Raw genomic sequence first — 15377 nt, forward strand, 5'->3', positions numbered from 1 at the left:
AACTTGGTTACGCCAACTCGCCTCGGTTCTATTTAGACCTTATAGGGCTGGTAGGAAAAGCACGTACGTTTCACAATATATCCTCTTATATCCTTGTACTCTGCATAAATTGATCCAAAGCAATTAGCACCTTCTGGTACTTAAAGTCCATAAAGGCGACTGCATAAACAGACACCGGCGTTTGCTATTTCAGACCACGTCCATCTGTGCGGACAGAAAAAAACTTGTACGCATATTAAGAGGATACTAATATTTATGATCAATAATCTAAAAGTAACTCCCCCCCCGCAAAAAAAAACCATATTCAGGACATTACATCTTTCACCAAGAAAAGGGAAAGCCCATTATTCAATTAATTGGTTTAAAATGTAAAACGTTTAATGTCCAGTAAAGCTATATTGAAGCTAACCAGTCAAAAAGGGGGGGGGAAGGGGCTCTTTTAAAAACACTGAGGTTCAGCTCTTAGGATTCCTGAGTAGTACTCTTTTACATCTTCACCATTTCAAATTTCTTTCAAATTGCACCTGATACCAAGTATCTGCCTGTGTGGACAACTGCTGCAAATGCTATATTACATTTACTACTTACCTAAAAACACTTACATAAGCTATCAGGCTGTCTGTATGCCACTTAGGTTGTTCATCTAGCCCTAGACTTCCTTGGTTTATAACAGTTCAGCTCCTCACCATGTTGTAATTCCTATGCTTCCTTTGTCCTCCTTCACTTGCTTTCCAGCCTCACCACCACCAAAGGCTTCTTCAGTGAGGTTTTACATCTTTGTTTAATGCCTGCTACAAAGGTAAAAACCTACTGCCACTTCTATGCAGCACCTCACTCACTGACTATGCCAGAGAAAATAAAAAGTGATGTGGTTGTGGTACTAGTCAGAGGGCGAGTTCTCCCCTTGCCAACAGAGGACCGCTCCTAGCATTTACTACTTCCTTCCAATCATCACTCCAAACATTGCCAGATGGCAGTAACAGCTAGATAACAGAATCAGTATTAGATCATATTGCTTACTAGATCAGTATTATATTAAATTATCAGGCTGCATAATCTGTCATATGGAATGCAGGACTGGCTTAGTATCTGAGGAGTTTGTTAGTTTGTTTAATTAATTAATTAATTAAAACCCTATAAGTACTCCTAATCAACCAATATTTACTTGTCCAACCAGCAAAACATTATTTTGTCATATAACCAATAGTAGGGCCGAAAAGCCAGTAAACTCCAGATTGTTGCAATCTTCACCTATAATTCACCAAGTTATTAACTTGCTTCCACCATGAAACCCAAGGCAGTGTACATGTGTTTCTCAGGCAGTTGCCCATCTAGTCATTGACCAAACCCAGACCTGCTTAGCTTCAACAAATTGGTGGTTTCATATGCCTTCAGACCATTCCCGGACTATACTGACAGACTCAGTCCTGGCTAGACTCTCACCATCTAGATTCCTCCAGGCTCTGTTCATGACTTACCAATTTCCTCCCTGACTCTTCCCATGACTTGCTAAATTCCAGTTCTGTGCCTGGTACTTGCCGGGCAAAGGGGTGAGTTTGCGGCTGCAGCCAAAGCCCAGGCCACCATCAGGGGTGTGTATGTGTGTGCACGCGGCACACCAGTGCGCCGTCGTTGACACACAGAAAGGAGGCGGGGCGGCTGAAGGCCATTTAAGGCCACTCCACCAGCCTCCCGCCCTCCTTTGAATTTTGGCGGCAAGGTCTGCAGGGCAGTGAGACCTTGCGGCGGCGAGGCACGGGAGGCCTTCCAGCAGCAGCGAGGTGCGGGAGGCCTTCCAGCCGCGGCGAGGCCTTTGATGTGCTGGCCTGGCGGCGGCAGCTGCAACAAGGCGCAGGAGGCCTTCCAGCCGCGGCGAGGCCTTTGACGTGCCGGCATTGCGGCGGCGGCAGCAGTAACAGGAGGCCTTGCGCGAGGCCTGGCTGAGGAGCCCTATGGCGGCAGGGCCTTTCTGGGCCAGCAGTGGATGCGAGGCTTCAAGGAGGCCTCACGGCACAGGCGGGAGAAGCGACTCCGAGGCTTCGGGGGAAAGCCGGTGGCTCAGTGAGGCCGGGCGGCGACAGCAGAAGCAGCGGCGATCCTTGCTAGTGGAAGCGGCACGGGACCACATTGGGCGGCCAGGCCTTTGCGTGCAGCGGCGGCGGTGGCGATCCCTCTTCTTCTCAGGAGAGGCGCAGTAGCGGCAGCGGCGAGGCATGGCAGCAACCTGGGGAGTGGCGCAGCAGGCACTCAGGCTGGTGGCTTGGCGGGCGGAGAGAGGAGACTGGGAGCCTTTGGGAGCCCTGAATTAAGGGGGGGAGGCTGAAAGAGAGCCCCCTTCCTCGCTGGCTCACCCCTTTTTCCCAAGGGAAAGAGGAGGGGGCGCAGGATTCCGGGGTGGGGGTCCGTTGCATTGCGCAAGGGGGCAAGGCAAGGCAAGGCGAGTGGGTGGCAGCAGCTGCCTGCTGCGGCGCTTGGCACATTCCCAGTTGCTAGAATGTGGGCAGGAGGGCATACATGTCATTATTACCAGGGAAAGGGGGCGGGCGGAGAGAGAAAGGGAGAAGCGACGGGGGAGGGGAGGGAGATCTCGGGGCCAGACATAACACGAAAGCGAGGAAACAGGTTCCAAAGTGGACAGGGAAGGACACACTGTTCACTGTGGACTTTCACCGTTAAAACCATTTGGAACAGAAAAAAGATCAGAAGAGCTCTGTATTGCTAATTATAATAAGGAGTTTTGTAAAGACTGCACTAAAGAGTATCAGAAGCTATTGTATAGTGACCAGCACTATGGAAGCCCCAAGAGTGTTGACATCAAAAGCGAAGGAAAACCTCTACATAATAACAAAGAAAAACAACAAATTTTGTGGAGGCATGTTGGGAATGCTAGTGAAATGGACAATGGAAAGGAGGACAGTGGATACTCCTCTTTGTTGGCCAGTCAGTACAAGCCCACAGATAATGACGATAGTATGCTACTGGCAGGAAACATAAGTGATACACATATATGCATATTCTTTATCTTTTAAGGAGGCAAGTCCTAAATGGGGGGTGGGGGAGAGAGAACACACACCTCTGCATTATTTTAGAACAATGAAATGGTATATAAATAGTCCCCTGAAAATATATGTAGGTGACATTGTGTACTTTGTAAAGCCAGAAGCAAGTAAGCTAGATTAAATGTTCCCTAAAAGTGTTGAACTGTGACCTGGCAGACCAGGGTTTGAATCTCCACACAGCCATGAAGCTCACTGGGTGACCTTGGGCCAGTCACTGCCTCTCAGACTCAGAGGAAGGCAATAGTAAACCACCTCTGTCTGAATACTGCTTACCATGAAGATCCTATCTGGGATCAACTTGAAGGCAGTCCATTTCCATTTTGCATCACCCTAAGCTTGTGAGAAAGAATGACCTTGTCACTTCAGATGGACCTAGGAACACCCTATTTTAGATAAAATTTCTATTTTAATCTCCAGAGAATTTTTTTTGAATGGTATGCTCCAAGCAACTGTGGTTGATACAATGTATCATGTTTAATGATGTCACTAGAGCCCTCCCCGTGATGTCACTAGGGCCCGCCCCATGATGTCACTAGGGCCCACCCCGTGATGTCACTAGGGCCCGCCCCGTGACTAGGGCCCGCCCCATGACATCACTAGGGCCCGCCTCCATTTTCTCAGGTTTTTGGATGGTTCCGACCTGGCAACCCTAATCTCGGACCATGGAGAGGGAGGATTGTAGCTCAGTAACAGATCATTTGCTTTGCGTGCAGAGGGTCCCCAGGTGCAGCCCTCAGCGCCTACAGTTAGGGCTAGGAGATACTTCTATTGGGGTCCCCTTCCTATTACAGAAAGCAGAATAGGAATAGACTCCTTTTCTTGATGCTGCAGTGTATTTTTAGTTTAAACTAAATGTTACTTTTCATTTACCAATTACCTAGAGAGGTAATGGGCTATCTGACACTGGGGGCATTCCAGGGGCAGCTGGACAGCCATCTGTGGGGATGCTTTTATTAAGGGATGTACTTAGAAGGCCATTCCACTTCCACACTGTTTTTGCAAACCAGGAAAGTTCAGAGAGGGGGTTAGTCAATTAGGGAGAACTTGAGGAGATGAGAGGGGCAAAATTTGCCTGCACTCCCATACCCTCCTGCTGCCTGTGGCCGCCACTTGTTTTTGCAGAATAACCTAGAAAGATGCTCTGTCATAACCTAGCGGCCATTTGGATTGGAGCAATGCAATGTAATTACGAAGAGCAGAGGCTTTTTGAGGATGGTGGGTAGCAGCCGGAGACAGAAAGGAGGCTGCAGGAGCCAGTAGGGATCCCAGTTAGTGCTGCAACCTCAACTCCAAAATGAAAAGGGAACTCATCCCCCTCTTTTTCACTGTCAAGCTTCCCCTCCCCAAATACGTTCTTCAAAACCCAGGTAAAAATCTACGAACCTTTCCATCAGTTAAGTCCCATAAACCTCTGTCCTAAGACCCATTTAATCTGTGATATTCTGAGTAAACATACATAGGATTCTGCTGTATGTGTGCAATCACATGCACCCTTCCGGGGGAAGAAGTAACGATACACTCAGGGGGATTTTCTCATAAGTACATATGCATAGAATTGGTCCAATTCATATTTCTCTGAGTAAATTATTTAGACATAATGGAATTCTTTTCAGTAATCACGTGCAGGCTGCACATTAGCTTGCATCTTCTCTTTAGCTAGTTTACAAACTGGTCTGTAGATAAGGTGGCCACCTTTTTTACAGGCCACTAGTCCTGTGCTTTTAAGAGTCATTTGATCTGCAGACATTAGAAGATGACATTGCTCAACTCCATGCCATCTAATAACTGCTGAATACGAACCTGCAATTAAAGGCACAACAACAAGCCAGAAGGATATGTGGGGCCAGGCCCCTCAAAGGAGTGGGAAGCAGCCCCCAGCAGAGGCTGCTCAAGAAAAGTGTCCCTTCCCAGCTACGCTCGAGGGCTATGGACCTTGCTTGCAGACTGCCCATGACTCATTTTATTATGTGTTTTTTCTTTATTATGCGGTTTTCCGGATCCTATACCGTGGCCCCTGGCTCACCCTTATGGCCAGCAATCTTAAATCAGTCTTAGGTATGGACGCACTGGTCCAGAGGACAATTGATGAAGACATACAGTTGGGCAGGGTTATTGGCCCCTTCCCATCATCCCCTACCTCTGCTCTCTCAGTGCCCCCCCGTATAGTGCCCAACGTGGCAGTGGGCGAAGTCTACCTGATTCACCATCTGTCATACAAGTGGGGTCAGTCAGTGATGCCTTATGGGCAAGTGTGGCAGCTGATCTGCCTGCATTGCCAGCTGTTACACATGGTGGATTTTGAGCTGCTGAGTTTTGCCCTTTAGGTCAACTATGCAGCAGAGCATTAGCTATGGGCTGCTGTATTCTTGCATGGAACACTTCAGCCCCTTCTTGGAAGGGATAGTCAGGAGACGAGAGGGCTCAGAAGCAGTGGGGCACTACTTTCATGATTTACAGTTCACGGGTAGGGCAGACTTTGGGTGCATGTTAGCACCTGATGGCACAGTTTATAGCATAGCTATGAACTGGGGGGTTCCTTTGGCAGCTGGGAAAATGGAGGATCCTGCCCCAGTGTTCACCTTCCAGGGTATTAAAATTGACTTTTGGACCCAGGGCTGCCGGCTGCCCGGGAAAAGCTTGAACTGTTGCATATCAAGATCCTGGAGTTTTCAGGGGCTGGGGAAGGTGTTTGCTTTCTGCCCTTCAGGTGTTGGGGGCTTGCTATGGTGGGGTTTATGGTGCCACAACAGGGATTTCACAGCCTTACCACAGGTTCAAAGTTTTTGGCTGCCTTATGCGTCAACCTGTGGTGTGGCCCCCTCCTTTCCTGCAGTGCGTCAATGGTGTTACAGTTAGAGGAAGGACTGACTCTGCTAGTCCCATACCACATACTGGGAGATGGGGGAGGGGAGTCAGAGATGGCCATATGCCTATCTGCTGCCCCAGCATGCACACCAGCTATCAGAGGGCAGGAGGGGATTCCTAGGAGTTAGGGGCTGGCAGGGGCTATGCAAAGTGTGTCTATTTCTATGAATCACGTGCTGGAATTCATCACAGATGGTAGGAGTAAAGCTTGTCTGTCAGTGTGTCGCAAGGTAGGCTGGCAGGGAGCCTTTAGGACCATTCTGATGTCTTGGGATATGTCATGTGCTGGCCAGCTGGCCCATGCACACCCCCATACCCCTTATCCTCATCCTCCGTGTTCACCTGACCTGCCAGGGATTGTTGATCAGGGAGGTGCCCTGTGACCATCAGGCTTCAAAGCTCAGCAGTTGCATGTAGCGGCCCTCACACTTAATTTTGGAGCCTTCTGGATGGGGGCGGGGGTGTTTGGGGCCAGGTCAGACTTCCCTTCGAGCCATCCTGCGGTCCGAGGTTTGTTTCCAGGCAGACCAGGGGTACAAGAGTCACTCCACATTATTTTATCCTCCCCCTGGACTGGACACTTCCCCATGCGGGCGTCATAGTGTTTTTGGCCTGAAGCTACAGGCCTGGTTGCCTGATATTCAGGGGGAGGGATCTTCCCTCATAAAGTTTTGGTCTAGTGTTGCAGTGCCTGGGAGCAGACCCATGGGGGTTTTAGGGACATGCTCCTCCGGAATTGGGGTTGCCCACCTGGCAGTGAAATTGCCTACCTGGGACAGTCTATTTGGTTTTGTATATGCAGGTGCAGGCCGTCGGGAGGTGGAAGTAGGGGGCGCATGGAATACATTCACCCCGGGGGCGAGTCTGAAGGTCTGGGACCCAACTGTTCACAATTGTTTCTGTTTTGGCAGGTTGCTGGACGGGGATGGAGCAGATGCGCAGCCTACTCTGCAGCCTTGGCATGATCTCATAGGCTGGCCTTGGGCCGCAAACGCACATTGTTTCACAGCTGGGCCTCTGATGGTGGGCCACGGTTTGGTGGCTGGGTCGACAGAGTATGCGCTGGAATGGTCTCCTACCCATGTTGTTCCAGCAGGGTTCAGGAAGGACATGCAGCTGAGGCCTCAGTAGCCTCGGGTCGTCTGCTGTGGTCAGACATGGAGGGCAAGGCCCTCAGTGGCAGGCATGTGAGGACATCCAGTTGAGGCCTCAGTAGCCTCGGATCGTCTGCTGTGGTCAGACATGGAGGGCAAGGCCCTCAGAGGGCAAGGCCCTCAGTGGCAGGCATGCGTGGACATGCAGTTCGGGAGGCAACAATACCATCCTCCTGATGGACCTGCAGAGGGGTCTGCACGAGATTCTTATCGGGTGTGGGGTAAAGGGAGACTAAGCAGAGGCTTGTCCCCCTTTTGTGGCAAAGAAGTGTGGGAAAAGGTTTAAAGGGAAAGGGCAGCTAGGTGACACCTTGAGGCACCTTTGGGGGCGATTGGCGGTCCGGGGGCCTGCAGCTCAGGGCTATACGGCCCGGGGGGCAGAACACGGGCCGCCTTTGGGGCCAACGTGCCTCATCCGCTCGGAGTTTCACGGCTCCGGGGGGCGGTGATGCGGGTTGGACCCCCTACACATCTTCAGAGTGTGGCCTGAGCTGGGGTCTGGCACAGGGCAGCCCCGGGCTCAGACAAGGTTTGGTCACCCTATGGCTGCAAGCAGGCTTTGCCTGGATCATCAGAATGCTCCCGCACTTGATTTCCCCTCTGCAGGGTCATTATTCTAATTGATTCCGTTTAATAAAGTGGCCCATGATTTAACCCAATGAATGGTGTTTGTGTTTTATTTCGGCAATAGGCCGCAATCTGTTTTCCCCTGGGAGAGAAGGGCTATCTTTTGAAAACCAGAGTTGGCACCCCTAAAACCCAGAATGTGATGGATGTCACAAATCCAGTCAAGTATGGTGGGTTGGCTTTTGAGAAAATGAAACAAAGTATGAGTTTGCCCCTAAGTTGTAGACATTGGTTTCTTAAAGAAATGTATAGAAGGCAGGCACATAAGACACACTTTCTAACAATACCTTAGCAAACAAGACAGGGTTGTGGTCAAATAAGGCTGGCTCAGAGTAGACCCATTGAAATTAATGAACCTAAGTTAATTATGCCCATTAATGTCAATGGGTCTATTCTGAGTAGGACTAGAATTGAATACCACCCAAAATCTTTAGTGTTACAAATTAGTACTTTATTAGAACAACTCAGCTACACAAATCAATTAGAACAATCACATAGCCACCAATCACATGTGACCATTTAGAATGTATTCTCCCCATTCCTGTCAGGGCAGCCAACTATTTTTTAAAAACTAATTGTATTACTGCTTTAAAAGGAATGTTAGATCATTGTTAGGTTAAATTAATACATTTTAACTTTGTGGGGGGGAAATGGCAAATCTAATGGCTCCTTATATCAGATACAACTCACAGCCACATGCAAATAATTATTTTTCTATTCTCAGATCAGAACAACTGATGCTTTTGTGTTTGCCTCTCATTTAATTTCTGGAGATGCTCCCTCACTTTAACTAAAAGGATAGTAAAATATTATCTGTATCATGACAAGCTGAAAATACTAGTATCACTAGAGAAACTCCCAAAATGATGCTATTGTGAAGCCTACACAAAGTCTGCTATATGTTTTGCTTATATAAAGGCAGCATTATTTTTAATACCTAAAAAGCCTCAATAAGTATTTCTAAGCAGACTTTATACTATGAATTCCATGTCAGCTAACATAACATTCACTGACCATTATATTTTTCCAGAAAGGGTGGTTGGTATTTCAGCAAGATCTAAACTATGAAGAAAGGCTCTAAACAGACAACTTCCAGAAGAAACAAACAGAGTGTTGGTAGCACGACCTGTAAGAAATTGTCCATTCAACCCTCCGAGCAGAAGAAGAACACTAACCAAAGGAATTTTGTGCAGCTGTTCCCACTAGAAGTCAGCTTAAAGGTTTTTAGTGATCTTGACATCCAGAGCTTATGCAATGCTGCAATGACATGCAAGAGCTGGAACCAAACCATTGAGAACTGTGATCATTTATGGAAGCATCACTGCTTGACTGTAAGGGCTGTTTGTCAAAGAGAGATTGATGATGACAGAGGAAATGGTTATTCATGGAAGGTAAGGATTTGAGTGATGAAATTGGGTTGAATGAAAATCTTACATTCAGATTTTCTGTCCAATGAAAAAAAGCACCCAAGTTGGTTGCCACAGTTGCCATTTGGTAATGTCAGTCATCTCAAGTGCCATTCTTACTTAACAGGGCAGTTTGACACACCACCACAGTAGTACACAAAAGCATAGCTTAGCTTTTCAAAAAGCACACACATAATACAAATGACTAGGAAAAAAGAACAATTTATTCTTAAGACTTCTGAAAATGATTGTTTCTAGGAGCTTGATCAGATCAGCCTAAGCAAAGTCTAGGATCAGGTCTGGGGTTCCCATACCATTTCCAGGAAATATTTATTTCCTTGCTCAAGTGCCACTATCAGTCTTTTGCATGCTGTCATGAGGCTCATAAACTGAGTCACAGCTTCTTCTTTTTTAGCATTGATTCAGCATTACACCTCTGGCTGCTGTAATGGTTCTTCCCTTGCTTTCAGAGGTAAGGGGGAAATGAAGCTGTCCAGTTCTGTTCCGTTACAAGAAGAGATCAGATCAGGCTGTTTTGAGCAACAATGTTTCAGCCATGTTTTCCTCTTACATGTACTGGAAAATGCTATGGAATAACAGGCAGGTATAACTACTAAAATAAGCTGTGCCATCATGTAGCACTAGTGGTTGAGAAGACAGCAGTTTTGATACTGTTTCTTCTCTCACAATTGCTAATGCCTTCAATAGCAAGAGGTAGGTACAAAGCAGGAATTTCATATCTCTGCAGTCCAGCTGTCCTTTCTAGAGCAAAGGCATTCTAAACTAGCCTAGGTTTTTCAGAGGAGTACTCTCTAGCAGTCCTTCTGCATCATCCAGTTATCTGGGGCAGTTTTGAAGTCTTCTTCTTCAACCTAGATGTTATCTTGGTGAAAACAAGTCTGAAAGCAAGAGGGATGATTCTCTATATCTGAAAAAAAGAAATACTGTGCAAAGAGACAGATACTAGTAACTGATTCCTTGCCCTAATTCAGCAATATGGTTATTCATACTCTATTTTGTCTTTAGTTTGCACTGTCTACAACAGCTACAGAAGTGTATCCTATGCAAGGCAAGCAGGTCAGTCCTTGAACCTGTCAAACCTTTTCTAATCCTCTTTTTCTGGCACTAATTTGTTCCACATTCAGTGAATGATGTTACCCCTGCAACTCTTGGGATGACTGAGCCAGATGTATTATATTATACTGGATAAATAAATATCCAAGTGACTTACAACATTGTTTTTTTAAAAAAACACAAATATCTCATACAATACAAACAAATCAATAAAACAGCAACAGCAACCCTCATATAGCCACATGTATGTTTCTCTGCTTACTTTAAGCAGGGGTGGCTAATCCATGGTCCTCCAGATATTTTTGGGCTACAACTCTGCAACTATTCGCCATGCTGGCTGGAGCTGATGAGGGCTGGAATCCAACAACATCCGATGGCCACAGATTAGCCAAAATACATCTAAAGCCTTCTCCCCTTCTCTTGCGGAATTCTTGTATAACACAGGAGCTTTTGCTTAATATAGGCATAGCAATTTCAACAGTGGTGTCTGCTGTACCGTTCAGCACATTTCACATACAAAGCATACCAAAAAAGATGGGGAAAATAGTATCAACACAAAATATTGGCTTTAAGCTTCTCTCACACTACGTATATGAACACCTGATTATTTGTACTTATTACATTTATATCCCATCTTTCCTCTAAGGAGCTCAAGGTGGTATACATGGTTCTTCCTTGCCCATTTTACCTTCACAACAACCCTGTGAGATAGGTTAGGCTGAGAGACAGTGACTGGGCCAAGGTCACTTAGTGAGCTTCATGACTGAGTGAGAACTTGACCCTGGTCTCCCAGGCATTTGTAATGGGAATGAGCATTCTGGTCAATGTAGATTTTACAGTCCCATTACAAGCTGTTTTGCCACAGAGGCAAATGTTTTTTAAAAGAATCAGATAGGCAATGAAAGAAATGTGAAATGTGCTGTTTAACTGTTGTATTCATCGAATGAGGACAAAAAGCATAAAGCAAAGCAAAAGCACATACAACCTTTTTGTTGTTTAAGAATCTCCTTTCTTGTTATTGCAATGGCCAAACTCAGTTATAAACTGCACATTCCTCCATCTCTGGGTCTCGGAGGATAAAGGAGGCACTATCAGTCTTGTATATTATTATGCTACACTACTGTAACTGAGTCATTTGTTTACATTACATTCCCTGGTCTTGATAACATTCAGTCCAGGCCATAGGCTAACTTACCTTCACAGTGGTTGCTTAGCCCAAGCTGTGGTTGTAAACAGCAAAAAGGGATTCAGACCCTTACCTGTAAGCATGCCTGGGGACTTGCAGTAGTGGGGCCATTGCTGTGGTTATGTATTGCGTGTATAGTAACAGAAGTATGTGTGCTTGGTATTTGTCCCTGTTATTATCATGTCACTGGTTGCTTCTGTGTGGGAGTTGTCACCAGCATAGTACCTGAGTGGCAGGCTATGGTGCTGTTTCAAGTGATGGTGTGGTGGTGTCCATTGTTTTCCCACCATTTTTGTATTTTCTGGTTGTGTGACACCATACCCCTCCCCCCACTCTCTCTCACACATGATATAGTATCCATTCTGCTAGCATAGTTGTGGCATATGTCTGGTGCCAGAGTAATTATAGGATTGCTTTGCCTGTTAGGTCCTTAATCTTGTACTGTGCCACTATAAAATAGGTAGCCAACATGATGCCCACCAGACATTTTAGATTACAATTCCATCAGCCCTCACCAGCATGGCCAATAGTCAGGGATGATGGAAATTGAAGTCCTGCAAAACCTGGATGATACCACATTGGCTGCCTTAGTGTAAAGATTTCCATGGTCCACTAGTGGGCAGTAGTACACCTATATCTTGTAAATGAGTGTCTATTCTAAAAACATTTTTTGGGTGCAAGTCATTCTCACTTTAAGGGAGCTTTCATATGCAAGATTTAAATAAGCAATGCAAATGTAAAACCTATGGTGGCTAGAGTGTATATTTATTTTATCTTCCATCTTCTACTGTAGTGGTTCCCAAACTTTTTTTCTCATGGACCACTTGAAAATTGCTGTGGGTCTTTGCGGACCACTTAATTATTTTCCTGCCTGTTGTAGCAATTGTAGTGTGCTGTGCTATAGAGGCTGTATGGTATTTTATTGTATTTTATTGCTTTTTTATTTCTTACATACTGTAGTTTATTGCAATACAGTTTGCATTCCATGGAATCAAATTGTAATACAATAAAATACAATCCAAGAAATAAAAAAGCAATAAAATACAATTTAAAATCAATACGAATATTTAATGCAGCAGATGTGCCTTCTCCTGACTTCAACCACAGCTCCAGACAAATGCTGTAGACTATGGGCCACTGTTTGGGAACCCCTGTTCTATTGTGCATTAATAATATTTTCACATGGTACAACCTGCAAGAAAGAAGTTCCAATGTGTCATGTTTGGCAATAGGAATAAGCAGTCTTGAGGGCTTTTAAGTAGAAAGGCAGGGTACAATTGTTTTAAAATATTTTTTTTTTTAAAAAAGGTCGTAAGTTCTATTTATGAATCATTTGCAAACCATAGTTACTGGTGCTCTTAAGGAGCCTTTGAATTGCCTTTTTAATTCTTTGCTCATGTCTTCCTCCTTTTCCCACCCTCTCAGGTCACGCTCCTGAGAAACTACTGGAAAAGCAAAGTGAAGCATGAGTGGCTGAGTGGGAAATATAGCAATATTCATTCCCGCAGTGGCTTGCCGGAAAAGAGCATGTATCCTATGGATGTAGACACGTGGGGAGAAATCCTGGAAGCTGAACTAGAAAGATAAGAGGCCCAAATAAGGATCTTGTACAGAAGGAACCAAAACTGAACTAATCTGCAAAAAATGTTGTTCTGTATAGAATTGGGGCAGCTTTACACATTGCTGTTTTGTTTTGCACTTTCAGAGCTGCTGATATTTTAATTATTTATTGTAAAGTTTGAGCTAGTGTGTTTCCATTCTGCTGTGCTGTTAAAAGGACATTGACTTTCTCAAAATGCACTTTGCAAATGATGTCAAAATACTTTTGAAAATGTGAACGTTATTTTATTCTATCATGACATGTTGTAGGAATTAGCTGTAAGTGAAAGCTTAGAATGGCATGTGCCTGCAACATTAATAAAGTCATCAGAAGGACTTTGGTATAGATCTGGAATGCAAGAAAGAATGCATAATTCACTGTCTGTTTCCAGGAATGTCTGCCTCTGTTTTTTCTAGTTTCTCCTCTTATTATGTAACATGCTGGGCCAGAAAAAAAAAGTTGAGTGACAGAACAATCCTGTATTCAACAACTGCTGGCCAAGGGCCCATAGGATTTGGTGGAAGCCTTACTCTGCTGGTTGAACTTGAGCTACATGGGTGTCACAAACAATACACCAGCATATCATCCTAGATAGGCCAATGGAAGTGCCAGCATGGCCAGAATGGGGTGGAGAGGTGCTTGAGATGGGTGGCACAGAAGAAGAGTACACTTGTGCCATTTCTTAAACTACTACTGTCCATGGCCACATTCCACCCATGGTGCATCTGTATACCAGCACCAGATTGGCCACAAAAGAATTTCCCTCTCATTGGCATCAGTATAGAGATGGAGAGACAAGGATTTTTAAAAGTGGCCTTCTATCAGCAGCCATCCTGTTCATGTCACCATGACAGAGCAGAGGATATGCTACAACTCAGCACCCAATCACAGCACACCACCACAAGTATATATACCCTACACAGGGAGCATATAATTCAGATGTCAGGGCATGTGGCATGGGTTTATATCTCTCTGGCCCTACGTTGTGAACACTTAGTGCTCACAAGGGGGAACTCTGGTGATAAAAACAGGGAGAAAAAGGAACAGAGAAAGCTGCCTTACACTGAGTCAGATCATTGGTCTATCAGTCTCCACTGTCTGGCAGAAGCTTTCCAGGGTTCCAGATGAGACATTCCCAGTCCTACCTGAAGACTAAACCTGGGACTTCCTGCATGCAAAGCAGATTCTCTGATACTAAGCTACGGTACTTTGAACACAAAGGGAGCACTTTATTCAAACAGCTTGTCTCTAGGTCACTCAGGAACTTGAGCTTGTTGCTGCCTAGAACCCCAACAGATAACTCACCTTGGGACTCAAGATAATTAAGCCCTCACAGCCACAAGTGCTTGAATTTTGAGTCTGGATTGCCATTGCTAATAAGAACTCGTGGTATATATGTAACTTTCCCAATCTGATCCATTCTAGGTTTATTTGTAAATATGGAATTGTTCTCATTGTAATAGTAAATCCATGTCTCAATTGTACCTGAACCAGGGGCGTCACTAGGGGGGTGCGGGGGTGTGGGGGGGTGCAGACCACACTGGGTGACACCATCAGAGGGGAGTGACTCTCAGCTTTAATTTAAAAAAAAAATTAAGTTTCTAGGTGTTCCGGTTCTCGAGATATACATAAAAACGTCAGCCGCCCACTAGTGGCATCACGCGGGGGGTGCGGAGTGCACCAGGTGACACATCAGAGGGGGGTGAGTCTCAGCTTTAATTTAAAAAAAATTAAGTTTCTAGGTGGTCCAGTTCTCGAGATATACATAAAAACGTCAGCCGCCCCCTTTAAATCTTTTTTTAAACTACTGTATAGCACTTCGTAGCTTTAACCCCGCCCATTCAGGATTGCAGCCAATCAGTGAAGTGTTTGTTTGACCTGTGGCAGTGTCTAGTAAGCCTTATTGCAAGGCCAGAAAATGGTGGTCCCCCCCCCGTTTATCTGAAAATCTCATAAATTGGGTAAGTATATACATTTCAGTTTTTTCCCCTCTTGTGTGTAGGAGTCAGATCCTGGGCGGTGTTTTCAAAACCTTCCCAATACTTGCCTTTGTGGGGGTAAAAGCATTGCTATGTCCAGAGTAAATCCCATTGAATTCAATAGGATTTACTTTTGAGTAGACATGGTTATGAATGTGCTGAAAATCAATGGGACTTTGGAGTGAATGTAAAAAAGAATTGTGTTTGTGTTCTCTTTCTGTCCCTCACCCCTCCAGTCCTATTTTAAAGCAAGTAGGCAGGGCTTACTTAGGTATTACAATTTTTATTCTGTAGGAAACGAATACTGATTTTTTAAAAAATAATACTGATTTTTCTGCAATGACCAACTGGTTTGACAAACTATTATATGGGCTGTATGTATTTATACATCTGCAGTGCGTGTGTGTGTAGTCTTTCCAACAACCCT

At 45.2% G+C, this 15377-nt stretch overlaps 1 protein-coding gene across 1 annotated transcript; it reads left to right on the top strand.

Annotated features, from left to right (window-relative positions):
- The first annotated feature begins 10 nt into the window (after positions 1-10).
- On the top strand, positions 11-13146 carry FBXO48 (F-box protein 48). Its single transcript, XM_061626190.1, has 3 exons — positions 11-63; positions 8736-9096; positions 12797-13146. Exons 2-3 carry the CDS (start codon positions 8770-8772, stop codon positions 12956-12958), a joined length of 489 nt encoding a protein of 162 aa, XP_061482174.1. The 5' UTR covers positions 11-63; positions 8736-8769; the 3' UTR covers positions 12959-13146.
- The last annotated feature ends 2231 nt before the right edge of the window (positions 13147-15377 follow it).

The sequence above is a fragment of the Rhineura floridana genome, chromosome 4 (genome assembly GCF_030035675.1).
Source record: "Rhineura floridana isolate rRhiFlo1 chromosome 4, rRhiFlo1.hap2, whole genome shotgun sequence".
Taxonomy (NCBI): domain Eukaryota; kingdom Metazoa; phylum Chordata; class Lepidosauria; order Squamata; family Rhineuridae; genus Rhineura; species Rhineura floridana.